The 15,137-nt window shown below is 36.0% G+C and overlaps 1 protein-coding gene across 1 annotated transcript in view; it reads left to right on the forward strand.

The window, feature by feature from the left end:
* The window catches only part of LOC149775178 (E3 ubiquitin-protein ligase RNF34-like), a 39,095-nt gene that overhangs the window by 7,884 nt on the left and 16,074 nt on the right, over positions 1-15,137 (forward strand). Inside the window, exons 3-6 of the mRNA XM_089944226.1 lie at positions 8,458-8,766; positions 11,646-11,888; positions 13,749-13,956; positions 15,074-15,100. Coding sequence (XP_089800352.1) covers positions 8,458-8,766; positions 11,646-11,888; positions 13,749-13,956; positions 15,074-15,100 — 787 coding nt within the window. The remainder of the gene's footprint in view (positions 1-8,457; positions 8,767-11,645; positions 11,889-13,748; positions 13,957-15,073; positions 15,101-15,137) is intronic.

A 15,137-nucleotide genomic window follows, 5' to 3' on the forward strand; every position in this document is an offset into this window, starting at 1 on the left:
GGCCCAGGTATGCAAAAGAACGTTGTCCATATGACTTTGTTTTCGTAGTGGGAATAATGAGTATACAATTGTCAGAAGAGGAGTGTAAGTATCTTGCTGGTGTGTACACATGGACAAGGTCGGATAGATACATTGGACTGGAGTCCATCAGTGAAACGCAGCACAGAGAACAAATTTTGTGTTTGATTCTGGATCAAATGGATAACCAGTGTAGGGTACAGAGCAGCGGGCACGTGTGCTTTGATCGTGGTACTCTAAGTATGATCCAAGCAGCTGTGTTTTGAACTTTTTGAAGTTTCTGGAGTAGATATTGAGATGAACCAGACAGAATTGAGTTACAATAGTCCAGTCTTGAAAGTACTAATGAACAAATGAGAGTTTTAGTGGCATCAACTGAAGATATTTGTGAATGGAGCTGATGCGTCTCAGCTCAAGATATGCAGCCTTGCATATGTTCATGACATGTTGGTGCAATGTGAGAGTACTGTCCAGAGTGACACCTAGGTTTTGTACTGACTATGTGAATTTAATGTTGGTGCTACTGTTATTTATTGTTTGAGGTAAAGGATGTGACTGAGAAAGTCTTTGTGTTGTGATCAGAATGGCCTCAGTTTTATCATCATTCATCTGCAGCTTGTTAATGGCATCCATGATTTCACATCAGAAATGCACCTCTCTACACCATGGATGGTAGCATCAACTGCAGTTGGGTGGCTAGATTTGTATATTTGGATGTCATCAGCATAAAATAGGTGAGACATTGGATGATGATCTATGACACTTGAGAGTGGCTGATTGTATAGAATGAAGAGAACAGACCCCTGTGGAACACCACAACATAGATTAACTGGGCTGGAGTGTATTCCATTTGCAGACACAGTTTGTGTCCTGTTGACCAAGTAGGACTTGAACCACATTAAGGCTGTATCATGAATGCCAAAAACATGCTGGAGACAGTGAAGTAATATATCATGGTCTATTGTGTCAAATGCTGCAGACAAATCAAGGAGGGTGGAAACTGTAATCTTTCCGCTATCCAAAGCAGAGAGAATGTCATTAACTACTTTTAGAAGAGTAGTTTCAGTACTGTGGCAAGGGCAATATGCAGATTGTACATGGCTAAAAAGACTGTTTGAATTCAGATGAGATACAAGCTGGGATAGAACAACCTTTTCTAAGATTTTTGATATGAATGGGAGATTAGAAAATGGGCGGTAGTTCTTTAATTGTTATGGTTGAGTGTTGGTTTCTTCAGCAGAGGTTTTACAATGGCAGTTTTGAAATATGATGGGAATTCCCCGGATGAGAGAGAGGTATTAATAACATCAGTTAGCGAAGTCAATACTGGATCTAAGCACTCAAGCAGCAGTGATGTTGGAATTGGATCAAGTTCATATGATTTTGGTGCACTCTTCGTCACGATTGTACGTGCTATATCCATTAGAGACAGGTTCAAATGCTGCTAATGGTTGTTGCTGAAATTCTGTATCCCAACAGTATGGTGATGATGAGCTTATGGTGTTGTCAAGCTTATCTCTAATGATTTGTACTTTGTCAAGGAAGAAATTTCCAAACAGGTTCGGAAGGTTGACTAGAGAGAAGGTAGTTGGAAGTGGTGTACATTTGTTCCTTGACATTCGTTTTTTAATAATCTCGAAGAGCTCTTTGCAGCTGGAACTTTCCATGATCTTAGTACTGTAGTGGGCTGATTTTGCTGTATCAAGTTGTTGTACCAATGGTCCTTTGCTGAATCACAGTAATATAATTCCAAGTTTGAATTCACTATAAATCCCAGTGAATGTCTTTGTCCAAGAAAAATCTTATTTTGTTGTGAACACTGTATTTCCAAAGAAAAATAACTTAGAATAATTTGAAGAAATAAATTCCAGCCCAAATGAACTACTGGACACAACAATGCTACATTTGATTCTGCTAGATCTTAAAGCAAGAATGAACAGCTTTTGCAGTAACAAGATTTTATAATACTCTACTTGACCTCATGTCAAAAATAATGTTATAATTAGAAGGTCTGTTACTAAAATTATAATATAGAACCTGAACTATGTCAGGAATGTTAGGGGAATCCCAATAACCTAGACATAGACCTAAATAAACATGTTTACTTCTATTAATAATAATCCTAATATTATATCCATGCACAGAGAATATCTTAGCTATATATTACTTGTTTACAGAAATTGAAAAAATCAATAATTCAGGTTAAGTAGAAAATAACTTGATTTTGGACACTGTTAAGTCCAACATACAATGTTACATTACAGTAGCATACAATGAAATGAAAGAAGAAAAAAAACAGAAGAAAAAAACCCAATGCAAATTAAATATATTTAACGTTCAATATGGTAAGAAGATCCTTTAATAATTAAGAGTAGAACTGTAAGTTAAGGTGTTGAACTGATAAGCATGCTAGTTATAACAGCAGAGTTTTCACCACTGCTGAATGCATTCTTAATTAGGAATTTACCCAAAAAGATAGTATTTGTAATGAAATAGGTAATCAACTCTACAATATGGTATGGCGTGTTGTCAGATAAGTCTCTACTCACATAAACTTATGCCTTAAATAAATTTCACAGCTAATAAAGAATTTACTGATAACCTTTTTGGTTACTATTGGAGGACATGTTAAATAATAATAATAATAATGAGGGTGGTCTAAGGTTGACATTGCCCAGGGTGGTACTGGGAGACAAGCACCCCAATCCTCCAAAAATGCCCCATACGGCTTGCATCTCTGATTGCCTCTGTCAACTAAAATCCAGCTTCTGGCCTTCACGAGTGGCTTAGATTTGAAGTCCGGCAGACCACGTTTTCCACTAACAGGAGAAGGGGTGAAGGCAGGCCACTGGCACCTTAAAACCAGTTGCTTCGGGTAGATGGGACTCATAAACCTTGGATGGTAGCTCATCTAGGAGAAGGAAAACTCTGATTCCAAACCTCTGCTGCCTTGTGGCTATACCCACTCATGGGAAAGGCTAAGGGAGTAAACCCCAACAGAAAATCTGGAGATGGAGTCCCTAAGGCGGTCTGACATTGACTTCAATGTCATTCCGGCAACTCCTGTGACGCCGTTGGTGCCAAGCTGTATCAGCATTCGTCGTTCCCTTGGGCCCACCAGCTGCGTGGAGAGGGGGGATCTGCTGCATGGACAACAGCTGATTCTCCATACCACCCTGCCCAGGCTTCATAGCTCCACTGCAGAGGACACTCCAGCGTTGTCGTACGGCATTGGCACAACACGAGAAGTAGCAGTTTACCGGTTCTAAGTCAAAGCTTGATTGGTGTAGAGCTTGGCGCCAGGGGTTACTTCTGATGGTGGGAGAGATCACCAGGTCTCACTAGACAGCTACCGCCCGCCTCAAGCTGGGCAGCCCCCAGTCAGTAAGGTGCTGCCTGCCATGGCCTGCCTGTTTCACTGGGTGTGTGGAGCTTAGAGAACCATCTCGACAAGTGGGCCACAAAACTCCGCACCAGGAAAGACTAAAAAAGAACAAATATTGAGGACTTTGTATAGTGCCTAATCTCTAGAAACTCTAAGCGCTTTACAACATTAGACAACACCTATAAGATAAAACACATATAATGATATGATTACAAAAACAAACACCATGAAATTAGAAAACATTAAAAAAAAACATGCTGAGAATATTTAAGGTAGGAAACATTATTAGGTCTTTAAGTTTAAATAATACTCTCTTTAAATATGTCCCATAACTATGTCAGTGGCACATAAAGTAATAAGTAAAAATGTGTCACTATTTTTGTTAAAAAAATGTTTTGTCTTAGCAGTATATCTTTGTTCATTTACATATAAATTTATATTTAGTTTCATTGTTGAGTATTCAGAATAATAGTTCATGCACAGACAGCATTTATTCCAGAAATGGATCAAGAGAAGCCAAGTAGTGTCAAATAATATGGTCATTTACGAAAACACAATGTCGCCAATAACCTTATATGTATCTTTTTCATTTAGGAAATTGAAACATGTATTATCATGAGCACTCACGCCATGGATGTATTCATTCATTTCTGTAATAGAGGTTCACTTTCCCAACATTATTTTCTTGATCTGTTGTTGTAGAGTCAGACCACAGCATGGTTTTCTACAGAATCATTGCCCGCCAAAACAACGATGTCCACTTTTCAGGGCAAGGTTATTTTATTTGACAAGGAAATTTTAGGAAGCCATGCTATAGCCTGATTCAATAATAACTGAATTAAAGTTTCTAATACTTTAAAAGGGAATATTTGTTGCACAAATTAATAGATCATGACCCAGGTACCTGTCATCATTATCAGCCTCCCTGTCTTGGGTCTTCCATACTGAGATTTGAATTCCTGGAATCATCATTGAATGTATTATTGGACATTTTAGTCTGCAGTTTTTCACCCCTGTGCTTTGGAAGTAAATGCAGCAGTGTGTTTGCTGAAGATTTCATCCTGTTTTCAGTTTTATTAAATGATCCTGGATTATATGGTCTTGATTGGTGTTTATGCTAATCAAAATTAGTAAGACATTTCTGTCAGCCAATAAAATTGAGTGTTGCATGCTTCTTTGGCAATGAGCACTGTGTATTTAGTGCTTTATTCAGTTTAAAATCAACAGTAATGATCTTTTTTGCTCTATGGGTAGAATGGCGTTAAATTTCTTCTACCAAAGATGAAAAATGCAGTCAATGGTGTAAGGGCACAGCCTATAGTGAATCATGAACACAGATATGATAGGAAAATATTTTAAATTGGAATATTTTTCAAAACAAAATCACAATTCACTTCCTTGTGAAATTATTTACTTGTTTGATTCCAAACAATATTTTGAACTGCTCCAGTGGCCTAGTGGTTAAAGCATCCTCCTAGAATGTGGGAGGTCATGGGTTCAATCCCCGGCTGAGTCGTACCAAAGACTTACAAAAATGGTACTAACAGCTGCCTCGCTTGGTGCTCAGCATCAAGAGCTTAGTGTTAGTACTGGTTGGCCTGGTGTCAGGATAATGTGACTGGGTGGGGCATCATGCTACATGTATGCGGCATGATGCCCCAGTACTAGACATCACTGTAAACTGCCACACTGCAGACATCATAGTGATATGACTGAAAAATTGTTTAAGCTACTTTAAAAATCCAAGTCACACACACCCAAACAATATTTTTAATCATGTTTTTATTTTTTAAGATGTTTGAAATAATGGATCAAATTCATATGAAACATAAGATTAATTTGAAATGGAATATTTAGATTCTATTGCAGGAATACTTATTATGAATTTAATAAATGTTAAAATACTTCTCAGAGAGGTAAATGTTAGAATACTTCTCACATGTACATTTACATGTTCAAATTTCATCTTGTCACAAAATAATTTATATTTTAAAGGTCCTTTCTTGATATAAAAAGAACAGTGATGCTATTTAACCATAAGCCAAATTAATTTTTATAAATATTTGACTCTTTGTTGTAACACAATGCTTTAAAATTAATTTATCCTGCAGTTGTAACAGTGTTTTAAAAGAATAAAAACCCATAGTTGTAACACAGTGCTTTACAAGAATTATATCCCATAGTTGTAATCTTTACAAGAATTACATGCCATAGTTGTTAACACAGTGCTACAAGACTTATATCCCATGGTTGTAGTACAGTGCTTTACACGAATTATATCCCATGGTTGTAACACAGTGCTTTTACAAGAATTATATCCCATAGTTGCAACACAGTGCTTTGCAAGACTTACATCCCATAATTGTAATACAGTGCTTTAAAAGAATAATATCCCATAGTTGTAACATGGTGCTTTAAAAGAATTATATCCCATAGTTGTAATAGTCGTATGAAAGAATTATATCCCAATATTGTAACACAATATTTTAAATGAATTATATCCCATAGTTGTAATACAGTCCTTTAAAAGAATTATATCCCTTAATTGTAATACAGTCCTTTAAAAGAATTATATCCCATGGTTGTAAAACTGTGGAGTAAAATGACCAAAAATAAATTATGGAGTAGGATGTTTACTAAAACATGATGAATTCAATTCTCAGTATGGAAGACTCATGACAAGGGAGGCTGATAATTAAAAGTGTCACTCTGGTCATAAATGCATTAATTTCGGCAAGAAATATTCATTATTACACCATTTGTACTAGTCATTGTTGAGTTAGACTGTAGCATGGTGTGTAACATTTCAATGTGAACTGTAATGTGTATCTATATTATGTGTATTATCATTCATGATCAGAGTTTGTAAGGGTTATTTACTTGATAATATTTTAAATACTGGTTTTCTAAATGAATGTGTCTGTACTGTAGGATGAATCATTCTAATAGTGCATACATCCATTCATACGTTTCAAGGTAGGGTTATCCAAGTAAACATCACATGATCCTACTGCAAGTCACAGGTTTTCTAAAGACGTCATGCTGACATAATTTCTAATTATCTAGTGTAACCCACATGACCCCTGTTGACTGGTTCTATGTGCAATGTAAATGAGTGATTCAACCATCTGTATGTTTTAGTAAACGTCTTAGAAATTTGTATCAGAGAATTATGGTATAGAATTAAGCATTCTTAGTAGTACTACCAGTCTTGGAAGTCCTTCATTTAAATTGAGAGGATTGATTCATTTATTGAATTTAATCATTTGTTTGAATTTCAGTGATCAAAATATTCAAATTAGTTGGAATAATTGTATGGAATTACTGTGAATTCATTTAAAGACTATTTGGATTTACATGTATATCTGTCACTGGATTACTGCAAGTTCATTTAAAGACATTTTATGAATATATCATAGTGATTCTTCAGTACTGTTAATACATCAGTACATCGCTGACCATCATTTTGAGAAGCATTCAGAATCATTCAGATTACTTAATATTTTTGGACTTGATAGATCTTTTATCTTACTATTTTTGACTTTAGGATTTCATTCACAATACTGTAAGTTATTTTTATTTTTTCACTTTGTATTTTAGTGAAATAAGTTATATTTTCAATTATACAAAACTAGTTGGTTTTGCTTTTTCCTGTTACTTATTTTAAGACCATAGAGTTGTAACACAACTAAAATAACAATTACCTGAACATTGGACTAAGCATTTGAGTAGATAAGGAAATTGTAGAAAACCAAACTGTTGTTGTTTAACTCGACAGTGATTGATTGAAGGCATGTAATGTTGGAAAACTTAATATATATTGCAGAAATCATTAAATCATTGATGTGCTTTTTTAATTATACATGTTTGAATTTCTTAAATAAACAAAACACATATATCTTAAAATATTTACCACCAATTTTAATTTTTTTCAAAATTGCCCCACTTTTCAATCTGATAGAGGCCATTGGTCCCCACTCTTTAATTTGGTTGGGATCATTGGTACCCTCTCTTCAATTTGGTTGGGGCCATTGGGCCCCACTTTTCAATCTGGTAGAGGCCATTGGTCACCACTCTTCAATTTGGTTGGGGCCATTGGGCTCCACTTTTTTATCTTGTAGGGACCATTGGGCCCCACTTTTCAATCTGGTAGAGGCCATTGGGCACCACTCTTCAGTTTGGTTGGGGCCATTGGGCTCCACTTTTCTATCTTGTAGGGGCCATTGGGCCCCATTTTTCAATCCGGTAGGGGCCATTGGGTCCCACACTTCAATTTGGTTGGGGCCACTGGGCCATACTTTTCAGTCTTGTAGGGGTTATTAGGCCCCACCTTTTCCATTTCTGGAATGAACAATGACTATAAGTGTTTTATTTAATAATGTTCCTCACAGACAGTCTTTGTCAGAATTATTGTTTTTCATTTCAAGTAATAAATAGTTTATATTTCATGCTGAATAAAGCATTTCTGTCAGGGCAAGTTTACAACAACAAAAAATGTCTCTGTTATCATTAACACAGGATCTGAAATACATGTGGACTCACAATTGGCACAAACTATTAGGCAGAAATTACCAGATAATTGGGATAATTTTAAATCTGAAAATATTAATTTGATTTTAAATTTTGATCACCATTAGCAATTTTGGCTGCTGCTGGTACCAACAAAGCAGTGATTGAATACTAAAGATTTGGCATTACATATTATGAAGACAAAGAAAACTACAATAACATTTTGTGACCAAGAATCATGAGACCTGGCTCTTATAACCTCCGATATAGATTCAAAATAGCATCAGGTTATCTACCTTTTGCCTTTAAGGGGAGACAATTTGAACTTGCTTTGTTGTAATTATCTTTTTATTTACAGATTTTACTCTGATAAAGAGTCATTACAAAGGAAAAGGTGTATTTGTGTGTGATGTTCATGAAAAAAAATGATCCTTGTGTTTTAACAGTTCAGACATATTCTTGAATTTCCAAAAAGAAGGCATATGGCGATACTTAAACTTAATTTCTTGATGTTGGATCTATAACTACTCTCATTTATATTTCAGAAAATATGTAAAGACTGTGGAAGGAACTTCTGTTCAAATTGTATGCTCCAGCAGCAGTCAAATCCAGGTGATTTGAATAGTTTATGGCAGTGTAAAATGTGCCAAACTCTTATCTCAGGGACTTTCACGCGGTCAGAACTGATGAATTGGAAAATTAAAGACTTGAAAGCCCTTTTGCACAAACACAAAATTGACATTAGTGCTTGTCGTGAAAAAGAAGATCTAATTGATGCAGTATTTGCCAATTTTGGTGGCAACAATCAAAATGGCAGCCAGAGTTCTCGGAGTTCACAGTCTACAGCCACTCCAGTAAGTTGGCTAGTTTTTATTTTGTTTTTAAGCCTGTACAGTGTTTAGGAAAGCTCATGTACTAGAGGAGTTGGTAACCGTACAGATAAAGCCTGTTCATATGTACTGTCTCACTGCATCTCAACCTTTCTTTCTTCCTATGTCCTTGGCAGCAGTTTTGAATGGGTTTAACAGCATTTAGCCCTAGGAAGGGGCTAATGCTTTATATACATATTCACTGCTATGTCCTTCTACTTTCTCTGTGAAGATTTTGCACTTAGCTGCTGATCACATACTGTTTGCACTACCCTTATGCATAGTAAAACCTGGAATCATGAAATTTGGTGGGGAGGATACAGCTTGACTTCTATATCCATATCGCAAAAGTTGGTCACAGTAACCCCTATTTCACCCTGACACTCTTTTGCATATTAGGTGTATTTGTTTACTTCTCAAGCACTGTTCATGCAGAAATTATCAGGCTAGATGATTGTATGTGTCTTTGTTACTATTACACTCTTAAAATAAAAGAAGGTTGATGTGACATGCATTTTATATCTCAACTGGCAATGGTTAAATTTTTGTGTTAAGCTTATGACCACATAATTTTTGCACCCTGTAAATACATGTATACTGTTAAACCTGGGATCATGAAAGTTGGTAAGGGGATGCATCATGATGATTCCTGTGTTCTTATTTCAAAAGTAGGTGACTGTTACCCATATTTCACACTTCATTGGCTTCAGTTAAATTTTGTTTTATGTTTATATCTCAAGCACTTGATCATGATTTAATCAGAAGACTAGTTGATTTTAGACATCTATCTTTGTACTATTCCCATGCAACAAAAGAAAGTTGTTGTGATCAGTGTTTCACATTTTACTGCTGTAGATTAAGTTTCTTTTTTTAGCTTGTCCTATGTCCACAATGGTTTTTGCATGCCATGTATCCTATCAAGAATCATGAAATTTTCTAAGGGGATATATCATGGTAAACAGTGTACTCATATTGCAAAAGTAGGTCATTATGGCCAGTATCTTACGCTTCACTGACTTATATAAATTTTGTGTTTGATGTTCATTTCTCAGTAAATTCATTTTGTCCAAATGAAAGGCCACATCAGTTGACAACTATTTAATCTAATACACATGTTAAAAAAATTTAAATTGTTACTTTCATTTAATCATTTTAACAGAAACCAACACAAATATCAGTAAAGTGCCTTTCATTAGTTTAATTGCATTGACTCTCTGGATTGAAATCAAAGGGTGATCTGCTTATGAGTATCTTGGCTGAGTAACACAACAAAAACAAGGTCATTTGAAAACCATGATAATTTATCATATCTGACTTCTTTTGTATGAAACAAGTTTTATATGATATTGAATTTAAATTTCTTCCATTGCTTTAAAATTACTTTCTCTCTGTAGATATATTTTTAAAAATTGTTAACATGCAGGGCCCAATCGACCTAGGCTGGCCCTGATGTGATCCAAACTCAAATTTATGGATTTTTCATATACATGTACTTTACACAGTATGGATTCTTCTGCACAATTGTAAGTTGCCAATATGCATGTGTATTGCAGATTAGTTTTGTCTTCAATTAATCTAAATTTCAGTTGTTTGCTTTCTCTCAGTGTAGATCCTACTCACTGACGTCAGGTCACCTCTTACAAATTTCACTTGCATGTGAAATTTGATTTTTGTAGCCCCCCCTCCCCACTTATATCTACATCCTCTTAAGTCTGTAATATTACCTTGGTAACAAGGATATCAAGATAAACGAGTAGTACTGTACAATGAAAATGCCGACATTTTTTGAAAATTAGGAACAAAATATTGAGGTTGGCAATTTATTTATGACTTTATTAATGCCAGCACCATCCCTGCATATACAAGTTTTCTACCAGTGCTTGTAAAGGCAGCACACACTTTGTTTTCAAGGTGATTATCAGTTTGATTGAGCTGCAAATACATTCACTTTTTGAGTGCCAAGCAGAGGTCTGCCTCGTCAGTAAACAGTTGACCCTAATCCCATAGCTTATTTTCCCACATGACAACTCTTTGGCTGAGCTGTGAGTGGGGTACAGTGGCAAGTAACAGAGGGTGGTTATTTGACCTTGCTGCACAACTGATGTGTTCAGTTGCATCCTTAATTAGATTTCACAAAATGTATGAATTGTTACTTACATAGCTCAAGCTCAGTCTCTAAATAAGCATTTGCATATGACAGTGAGAACAAGGACCTTTCAGATGCATAAGACAGGTACGCCAAGGAAAGGGGGTCAGATGCATATGACAGGTAGGCCACGGAAAGGGGGTCAGATGCATATGACAGGTAGGCCACGGAAAGGGGGTCAGATGCATATGACAGGTACGCCAAGGAAAGGGGGTCAGATGCATATGACAGGTACGCCAAGGAAAGGGGGTCAGATGCATATGACAGGTACGCCAAGGAAAGGGGGTCAGATGCATATGACAGGTAGGCCAAGAAAAGGGGGTCAGATGATATTTTTGATGACTAGATCACAACAATTTACTAGATGACAATGGAGGATTTCAGAACTTTATTAGAAAATGTGGATGAATTCTTGGACTTTGTACCAGATGACATTAGGTAACGATATTTATAGGATACTGTGAATTTTAAAAAAATACTGACTTAACATCAGTTTTGTACACATTTAATACAATGTCCCATTGATTAGATATCCAGGTAGCTGATCATTATGATTGATGGGTACCTGGAAGAAGTTTTCTAAAATTCTGACAGCTTTAAATGAAGAATGCTTAACATTCCGACTGTTATACATTATTAAGAACACTTAAGATAAAGTTTTAAAAATCTTTCAAATTCAGACCTTCAGTTTTCTTTTCACCTTTATGTTCCTTTTCAGACTGGTAGCAGCCAGTTGGGTGGTCAGAATAACAGACAGAGAGATTCTTCAGGAACAAGACAGAGTAATGAACAACAACAACACCAGCAGCAGCAGGAACATCAACGGCTAAATGACCAACAGCGGGAACAGCAACAACAGCATGCACGGATGGCAGGAGAATTATTACTGGAAGCTCTAATGCAGCGACAGCAGCAGGAGGCAGCAGAAAACAGCCAGAGAGACAATAACAGAAATGACAGTGTGAGTCACAGATTTAAAACATAAAAAAGTGGGTGTAGATGAGGATAATCTCACTATCCAAGTTAGAATTCTAGCTCATGGCCCAGCCACTTTTCGATGACCACAATCTCACCAGCCAAGTCAGAAATCTAACTCATGGCCCAGCCACTTATAAACAGGCTACAATAAGCTATGAACTACGTTGCAATAAAACCAGCATCAGTTAGGTAAATTAGTGAAAGATAAAAAAGAAAAAGTTGCTTCTTAAGTCGGGTGACTCTTAATAGCAGTTCTTTTCTTCTCTAGTTCAGTTTGTAAGCACCTAATTAATATTATTGTTTAAAACAGGTGATTGCTTGATATAAATTACCTTTATGGCATGTTTAACTGTACTGTGGCTTTATAAAGCTTATTGTTTCACACAGGAGAATTATGTACTGCTAAATCAGGACTTGAACACAAGACTGACATACAGTATCACTTTAGGAATACCTTGCCACCTTCCATCATTGTGTGCTGTTTTCCTCCCGGTGTCTTAGAAACACATACCTGTATGTGTCACTGTTAATTTATTAGGTAGGCTCCCACAAATTACCTTCTATCTTTAGGGTCCACAGGACATAACATTATTTTAGCTTTTAGCATCAAAATGTCATGGAAGAATGTTGTACACTGCTAGATATGGGTTAAAACCCATACATTATGCGACATTAACTATGCTTTACGTAACATCCAAAAGCATGTCCTGCAAATCTGGTTGTACATGTATGTATCATCCATAATATCCAGAGGATATTGTGTGATTGATGGGAATGCTATCTGTTCATTAAAAATATTCCTGGAGTAATGACTTGTCTGGAGTTATAAATTTGTTATTTGTTGTCTTAAGTTATAGGTTTCATGTGATAATCTGTTGTCTTGAGTTATAGAATTGATAAGGTAGTTTATTGTCTTGAGTTACAGGCTTGGTAGGGTAATCTGTTATCTTGAGTTACAGGCTTGGTAGAGTATTCTGTTGTCTTGATTTATAAGCTCAATAAAGTAATCTGTTGTCTTGAGTTACAGGCTTGGTAGAGTATTCTGTTGTCTTGAGTTATAAGCTCGATAAGGTTGTCTGTTTTCTTGAGTTATAGGCTTGATAAGGTAGTCTCTTGTTTTGAGTTACAGACTTGATAGGGTAGTCTGTTGTCTCGAGTTATAGGCTTGATAGGGTAATCTGTTGTCTCGAGTTACAGGCTTGATAGGGTAATCTGTTGTTTTGAGTTACAGGCTTGATAGGGTAATCTGTTGTTTTGAGTTACAGGCTTGATAAGGTAATCTGTTGTCTTGAGTTACAGGCTTGATAGGGTAATCTGTTGTTTTGAGTTACAGGTTGATGATGTAATCTGTTGTCTTGAGTTACAGGCTTGATAAGGTAGTCTGTTGTATTGAGTTGCTGGCTTGATAAGGTAGTCTGTTGTATTGAGTTACTGGCTTGATAAGGTAATCTGTTGTCTTGAGTTACAGGCTTGATAAGGTAGTCTGTTGTATTGAGTTACTGGCTTGATAAGGTAGTTTTGTTGTCTTGAGTTACATTCTTGGTAGGGTAATCTGTTGTCTTGAGTTATAAGCTTGCACAGCAATACTAACAATGAGTTGATGGTACCAACAACAATGACAATGGACAGCATCATGCTTGTTACATGTATGTTTCACATTTTTTTCAGAAAAAGACATGGTAAAATCTGAATCTAAAATCTAAATTTGCTGTATCATGTGGAAAAATTTGAAGTGTACTTGTTCATTTTAAATCAGTTTGTAGGAGGAAGTATAAGATTTCATATTTGAGATGTAATCTATTTAACATGGATTTCCTGTAATTTCAAACTATATTCTTCACAGAGTCAAGAGACGGAGGCACAGATAATTGCTGTTCAAATAACGCTAGATGACATAAAATCCGAGAAAGAGATTGATGATCTTTCTATCAAGCAGCTGAAAAAGCTCCTCCTCTCAAACTTTGTCGATTACAAGGGCTGCTGTGAACGTTGGGAGCTTGAGCAGCGAGTCAGAAGACTATGGAAGGAAGATCAGATTAATAAACAAAAAGGTGAAATTAATTTGTAGGAATCATACACTTTTTGCTGTTGACAGATGTTTGCTGTAACATAAGGGAAGAGTTTTAACCTACAGTTTACAAGTCTTTCATGGAGTGCTTCAGTATACGTTTGCATACAGAAAACTATGTATGGTAGTTATTCTTATGGGATCAGTTACATAAGTTATTTATAAAATAGGTATTATAAAACATTTTAATACACAAAGAAAATATACTCCGGTAGCAAATGCATTTCCTCAGTTTGAGTATGGATTACATCACAATAGCAACACACATATCATACCAGCTACGTCATGTAATAACTGATGATAACTGTTTTGTCTAACCTTCATTAACAGATAGCAGTGCACATGTTGCAAAGAAATGGCAGAGTCATGTTTCTGCCAGACTGTGTGTGTACTAATTGCAAAAATTTACTATTGTGTAATTCAAAATTTATTTATCTGTGCATGGGATCTCACAAAATGAAATCTGAACTACCACAAATCAAAATCAAAACTGCACAAATAATGTAAATGAATCATGGCTGTGTTTTGCTCATTGTAGAGTTGTCTGTTTTAGTGTTAATCACCAAGCTGTTTTTGTTTGTTTAGCATTCTTTTCCAGGCATCTTTCACACTGCTCGACTGCACATGACCAGAAATCAATTCGTGTGTGCTCATAAGTTGATAAGGGGTTGCTTTAAAGTTCCCTCCTGCAAGGCTTCCGACCTATCATGGGATACTGAACATGTCATGGACAACTTGGAGACTGTTATTTCTTCATCTCAGGGGACATCTGATTGAATGGAAACAAATGTTGGACTCCATGGTTCCCAGGCTAAGAACATAAACCTATTATGCAACATCTGGATTATGTCAGGAATAAGGGGGACATATATTTTTCCAATGTCATGGTGACCAAAAGGGGTAAACAGTTTTGACTGTTTATGGTGGTGGTTGAAGGGAGATGAATTATACTCGAGAAAAGGATTGGATAAATACAGGCAGAATCATAATATGAGAAGCTGATTTTAAACTGAAGTGTCCACATTACTGGGAGAGATGTGTTTTATTGTCATTTTACCATATCTATTAAAGTTTAAATTTATTCTTTTTTCATTTTTCAGCTGAAGAGGTTAGAAAAGCTGATGAAAGTAAGTTTTTTTTTTATAAAAAGAAAGAATTTTTTGT

Source organism: Sinohyriopsis cumingii, chromosome 19, assembly GCF_028554795.1.
Source record: "Sinohyriopsis cumingii isolate HCF-2022 chromosome 19, ASM2855479v2, whole genome shotgun sequence".
Classification (NCBI taxonomy): domain Eukaryota; kingdom Metazoa; phylum Mollusca; class Bivalvia; order Unionida; family Unionidae; genus Sinohyriopsis; species Sinohyriopsis cumingii.